General features: G+C 43.6%; 1 protein-coding gene across 1 annotated transcript; it reads left to right on the top strand.

Annotated features, from left to right (window-relative positions):
- The first annotated feature begins 539 nt into the window (after positions 1-539).
- On the top strand, positions 540-2,121 carry LOC128303802 (RNA-binding protein squid-like). The gene has a single exon (XM_053040868.1). The coding sequence runs from the start codon at positions 779-781 to the stop codon at positions 1,784-1,786; it is 1,008 nt and encodes a 335-aa protein (XP_052896828.1). The 5' UTR covers positions 540-778; the 3' UTR covers positions 1,787-2,121.
- Positions 2,122-6,597: the final 4,476 nt, after the last annotated feature.

Genomic DNA, 6,597 nt, shown 5'->3' with positions numbered 1-6,597 from the left:
TTGCCCGTGCGCGAGACATTTTGTGTGCGTGCGGTCTTGGCATACCGGAGAGACGCCGCTCCGAATGAAACGCACACAGGCGCAACATTCCGCACGGATGCGTTCGTTTACAGGATCGGATTGAAGGTTCAGGGGTGGTTGGCGATTTTCGTAAATAAGAATAATTGATTTCGTATAATTTCTGCAAATGTGTTGACTCAATCCATGGCACAAATGGCGTTTCAAACATTGCCAAAACACGCACACCATGCATAATGCGAATTACCTTCAAACGAGAATAAATTTGCGTTGCTTGTTCCAGGGTTTTCACGCATTGCAAGACGCGTTCCGTTCTATTTAGCCACAAAATTAACAATAATCACGTTGAAAGACAACAAATACGAACCCAACAGCTGTATACGCGTTGAAAATGTGGAGAATTTGCAAATTCCCACCGAAATGTCCCGTCCACCGATTGGGCTTCGTCAAATCCGGTGCCGCTTTTCATACCTTCGTTAAATCGTCGATTCCTTTGACGTTTGGCTTCGTTGTTCCAGAAGCGAACTCGGAGGAAGAAGCCAAGCCGTGTAGTGCGTGAAAGCGAACAATAAAACGTAAAAAATAGCAAAAACTACAACTGCAAACAAATCCCACGCGAGGGAAACGGAAGTAATTGCGCCTTTTCCGTGCCGGACATTAGCGAAGCAGTAGAAGCGCGGCGCTTTTTTACTGCGAAAAAGTCTCCGTAACGAAACACCACGCACGGTGCGCGACAACGGCAGAGCAAGCGAAAACAAATATGGCCGATGTACAGGACGCGGAAATGAATGGAAGCAGTCAAGACGTGCCGGAAAACGGACAAAATCAGATGGACAGTGAGGACAACCTTGGCGGCAACAATGGTGGTGGTGGTGGCGGCGGCGACAGTCAGAGCGGTCGTGACGACGAGCGGAAGCTGTTCGTTGGCGGGCTGAGCTGGGAAACGACCGAGAAAGATCTGCGTGAACACTTTGGCCAGTACGGCGAGATCGAAAGCATCAATGTGAAGACGGACCCGAACACGGGCCGTTCGCGCGGATTTGCCTTCATCGTGTACAAAGCGTCCGACTCGATCGACAAGGTTGTGGCGGCCGGTGAGCATGTGCTCAACAACAAGAAGGTGGACCCGAAACGGGCCAAGGCTCGTCCCGGCAAGATTTTCGTTGGCGGTCTCACATCAGACATCAGTGATGATGAAATCAAGACGTTTTTCGGCCAGTTCGGTACGATCGTGGAGGTGGAACTTCCGTTCGACAAGCAAAAGAATCAACGCAAGGGCTTCTGCTTCATCACGTACGAGTCGGTGCAGGTGGTGAACGAGCTGCTTAAGACGCCGAAGCAAACCATCGCCGGCAAGGAGGTGGACGTGAAGAAGGCCACCCCCAAACCGGACAACCAGATGGGTGGCATGGGCGGTGGTATGGGAGGCATGGGTGGCGGACGCGGCAATATGCGTGGTGGAATGCCCGGAAGGGGTGGCATGCGCGGCAGAGGAGGCCCCAAGGGTGGATTCGGTGGTGGCTGGGGGGGCCCCGGTGGCTACGGCTACGACAGCTACAGTGGCGGATACGGCGGACAGGGCTACGGTGGCGGTGGTTTCGACGGAGGCTTCGGATACGGTGGCGGTGGTTTCGGAGGAGGCGGTGGCTACATGAACGGTGGCCGTCAGGGTGGCCAGCGAGGCGGAAAGGGGGGCAGCGGGGGCTTCAAGCAACGTGGTGCCGGTGGTGGCGGTGGCGATCGTCCACCAAGACATGCCCCTTACTAAAATCAAAAATCCTCTTTCTTCCTATCCGGTTTTTTACTTTTAGTTTTTTTTTGTCTCTAGTTAAAGCAACCGTGAAGTCTGTGTCCTTCCTTTCCCGCTCCCCACCAAACTCCTATGATCGAACTTCCCGCCCGCGAGTCTCGAAGTCCGTAGTAAACGAGATTATGTATTTTAGAGTACGAAAGGAGAACAGGCAGCAGCAGACAGGCGCAGATCAGGGATTTTTATTCCACCTTTACCATAATGAATTACACACATACCACACATTTATATAATGTTTGCATTCTTGTATCATTTCAACAGACAATAAAACAGTAAACTAATGGTGGAAAGGATCATTCTGAGTTGCTTTCATTTCTTTGCGTTGAGCAAATCATTCGTCTCACATCCCAATGTCTGTTGGATTCAGGTTTTTTTTTCTCTTTATTTAATTCGTCCGAGTTTTTCGCAATTGGTCGCCTATCAAACCTACAAAAAAAATCTACACAATAGTTTAATAATCATAATATTAATAATAATTACAGTTTACAAAGAACAGAGTAAAGAATAATAATAATTATAAATGGACAATGGATGCTAAATAGATATAATTTATCAAACGTGTTCATGTGTGCGTGTGTGTGTGTGTGTGTCTGTGCGCACGCTTGTCCATAGGTGCATGTGCATTTGTTTGTTAAATTGCCACCGGCGCTCAAGTTTTCCTGTTTCAAGAGAGCTGAGCAGTGCAGCAGTTTTACCTATAAATATATCTCATCCATTCAGGCCTGTGTCTGTGTGTGATTGGTGGCCCATATACATAAACATGGTAGAAAATGAAAAATAAATGCGAGATCAAATAAAAGTTAACAAACAACACATCGTAGAATGAAATGCACTTAAAACAAAGTCCTGTGGGTGTACGTAGCGCAACAAATGGTAAACGTGTAAAGGAATAAGAAATAAAGAAATTGGAAAAGAAAACATTACTCATGGGGGTCAATTCGATTCGATACTCATTCAACAGCAGCAACCGAAACGATTCCATTCGAATGATGGGGCTGATGCTCCTTTCATTGTTAACTATCTTTCGTTTTGTTTTACTATTTCAATTCACAATAAATGTCCACCTGACGCAGGTCAGCAGTACAATACACTCCCCTCTATCATTTCTGCTTCCTTAATTTTCCCTGTAATTCCTTGCCCCTTCGTCGTTCATTTGTTACAAAACGAAATAAAATATCATACATTCACAAATAATGCTTTGCCTGCGCTTGATTCGCCCACGCGTCTGTTTACCTTTCCTGCACTATTCCCAATCATTTACATTTTTCTTTTTGCGTGTGAATCTTGTACGATGCCACTATCTGTCTGCTCCTTTTATGTGAGGTGCGTGCGCTTCAAGCAACGATCGTTAAGAAATGGACGTAATCTAGATGACGTGAAAACAATACCTAATCCTACATGTTTTGCCACATTAAATCCATTGCCTGGCACGTTCTAGGCTCATCCATTCAAATTGATTTAAATTAACACATTCCATTCCGACGTCCGATTGGTAAAAAGGCGATAATAATGTTCGAACAAAGAGAAGATAAATACAAAAGAAAACAGATGAAAGTCCATACAAAATGGATTCTTCCGGCGAGAAGTATCTTGAAACGAAATGAAATCAGTGAGGATTAAACAAAACATATACTAGAACGATACGCGTGTGCAATTGATAGCAACCTGTGCGTAGCAGAGGATGCAATTGCCCGAGGAGAAATGTGTCCAAGACTGAAGGAATTACATTACTACGCACACCGCACAATCTGCTGCGTACTGCGCTCAACTACAAACGACTGGGATCCTCTTGTTTTGTAATTCTTCCTTTTTTCACCGGGTTAACGTATACCGCGGTCCTAACTACGAATATCTTCACTTGAATATCTCCACCAGTCTCTCTGTGGCTTTCTAATTTGCTGCTTCTCGATTGGCTTGAAATCTCTTTCCCCTGGTTTTCCTTTCCTCGTTTCCATTCAATCCTAACTAACTGTTTTTCTACACGGCAAAAAGCATCTAATAACAAAGACCGGAGACTCCGGTTGCGAAAGAGGAAGGATTCTGGCTAACATCCAACTGCTAAAAGCAGAATGCAAAGGGGGCACGTTTCATAGGTTTCTTTTGTTTTTCGCTAAGCACTAGTCAACAGCCTTGCAATATATGCACGCGCGCAATGCAATCCTAATGTGTTCCCATACGGTGCACGGTTGTTCGCACAGGAAGAAGAGCTAGAGATCAGCATTTCGCATCTCCGATCAACCATCACACACACACACTCACACACAAACGCACGAACTCGCGCGATCTCACGCCGGTCAGCTTCCTACCGCGCCAGCAGGCAATTAAATGGCGTACCGATCACGATCTGATTTGAGGCACGGGCAAATGGACGCTCTTTGTGTACATAATATTTATATATTATTATTCGGTGGATAGAAACTGTTCGTGTTTTATGGGACGTGAGTGCAAAAAGGAAACGAGGCATTGTGGGGTGGCGGGGGAAAGGCAGTAGCCTTCGATATTGTCTTCCGTCCTCTACGAGAAAAGGTTGACCGTTTGTTTGTTTGTTGGTGTGATGGGAAATGTTTGTGTGTCTGTGTGTGTGTGTTTGCTATCAGAAAAGTATCCGCGCTCGCCGGCGGGGCACACATTATCTACTCAGCTTGCTGATCACACGAATAAGGGCACCGTTTTCATCCTTAAGTCGTTGGTTTTCCGTTCTAAGTGCTTCCAATAGCTGCCAATACGCCACGGCGGTAAGGATGCAAAGATGAAAATAGAAATAATGCATATAAAATTAGTAAAATCGTTTACAATTTTTTCGATATGAAAATAGCATAAATAGACAATAAAAGTATAGAGAACAAACAACACGATGCCACTTAATAAATGTGTTATTAACAGCACATCTAGCGCAACGTGTAACAGTGTTTAGTAGCTTGATAGGTGCAGAATTGAATTTGAGAGAGTGAAACGTTAAAGAATGTAAAACACGTTCCATACTACACATAACAGTTAGTTACGTTAGAAATATGTTAAAGTTTGTACTACTAGCCAAAAGCAAATATGTGCGCAATAGTGTGTATGTGGTGTGTTGTGTCAATGTCAGTAATGATAAATGATGATTATTATGATCTTCTACTTAATTTGTGGCGTTTTGTTACGACATTAAGGAAACGTTTAATGAATGCATTAAGATTTGAAAAACTTTGAAGAAATACAGTGAATATTGTAGCAAATTTGGTAAAGGTTCAGGAATTTTAAACTACCCATAAACATGACAAACAAATATTTAAATGTTAATAACGTCTTAATTCAAAGAAGATAGAATTTATCGTAAAAAAACGCCACCAATTTAGCGTAGGAATGAAACTTCAATCCATCCAACACATGTACAATACAGAAAGGGTAATAAACACCGACGAAACAGCAGTAAATTCAACAGCAACAATTCAAACGAAAACAACAGCAGCTATTACAAGAAGAGAAGGTGGATACCAGAGCAAGTGTAAATGACATCGAAAAAGTGAATAATGTTGAAAAGTGATAAAGTGATGGGCCATTCCGTATTGCTAATTGCAATGATGGTATGATAATTTAAACGTTGTTAAATATTGATAACAATGTGCATTAAGAGAATGATAACACGTGTAACTACACATTCGATAGTATAACATACAGTACGGTCAGTAACGATGATAACGAAGGATATGAAAGATCACGAACAAATGTACACAATGTGCCGCATAATTAAGAGTGAATGGTAGCGTAAAAAAACACACACACAACACTAATATGATAAACGGTTTGGTTGCAATATTTTGTAACAAATAACACATTTTACACCACCACAATTCTCTCGCTTCTCAACCGGTTAGCTTGTTGGTACAGTAACAGTCAGTGTGTTGTGTTATGTAGGAAGAAAAAAAAACACCAGTAAACGAAACAAATATGGCGCACAAAAACATACACACACACACTTATGAGATCAATGTTTAAATCGAACAAATTGTGTGAATGTTATAAATTTGTTTTCATCAACCAAATACCACGAGTCAACGAGAGCAATAGGAAAACTGGTGCAATAGGTGGTAAAGGAGTAGTAGAAAGGTAAAAAAAACAACACGGAAGTAAAAGAAAACGTTAAAGAAGAACAAAAAAAAACAATGTTACACCAGGCAGGGCACACACGCACGCACAAGAAGAAGAAAACAAAACAAGTGGCCGGCAGTGTGTGCCAGGGATGGGATATACATTCATACCCGGAAGGATTCAGTTGACGGTGGGGAGTTTGTTGCGACGAGTGTGGAAAACTATGATCCCCAGGTCGATCGTTACAACGCATGCCCCACACACGCGCTCCGGATTATGCGGATTGATTTTTGTTGTGTACGCGCCTCTTGTTAACAACAATACGCGCGGTGGAGTTACTTTTGTTCGTTCGAGAAGGATAACCCAGTCCCAACGGTCGATGAAGGTTTGTAGCTTAAATAGTTGGTGGTGGTGGTTGGTGATTGTTGTTGGTGGTGGTCGTGGAGGTGGTAGTTGTGATGATGGATTCCTTGTTCTGGTGGTCTTTGTTGTGGAGAGGTAGTCATACTAGTGAAGTAGTAATTGATGTTTGAACACGGTGTATTCCCGGGTCCTAAATGTACCCAGTACGGAGAACGGAGTAGAGGACGAAGCGAAGGAACACACACACACCACTCAGCCGACGCACGGCTCGTGAACATTTCGAAAGTACGTACGGGTACCCCCCCTCCACAGAAAGCAAAACAAACCAGTTCATT

This window comes from Anopheles moucheti, chromosome 3 (assembly GCF_943734755.1).
Source record: "Anopheles moucheti chromosome 3, idAnoMoucSN_F20_07, whole genome shotgun sequence".
Taxonomy (NCBI): Eukaryota; Metazoa; Arthropoda; class Insecta; order Diptera; family Culicidae; genus Anopheles; species Anopheles moucheti.
This window is presented reverse-complemented; position numbering and strand designations above follow the sequence as displayed.

Excerpts from the sequence above, each read along its gene's own strand:
- LOC128303802 (XM_053040868.1), top strand. The coding sequence starts at position 779 with ATGGCCGATGTACAGGACGCGGAAATGAATGGAAGCAGTCAAGACGTG.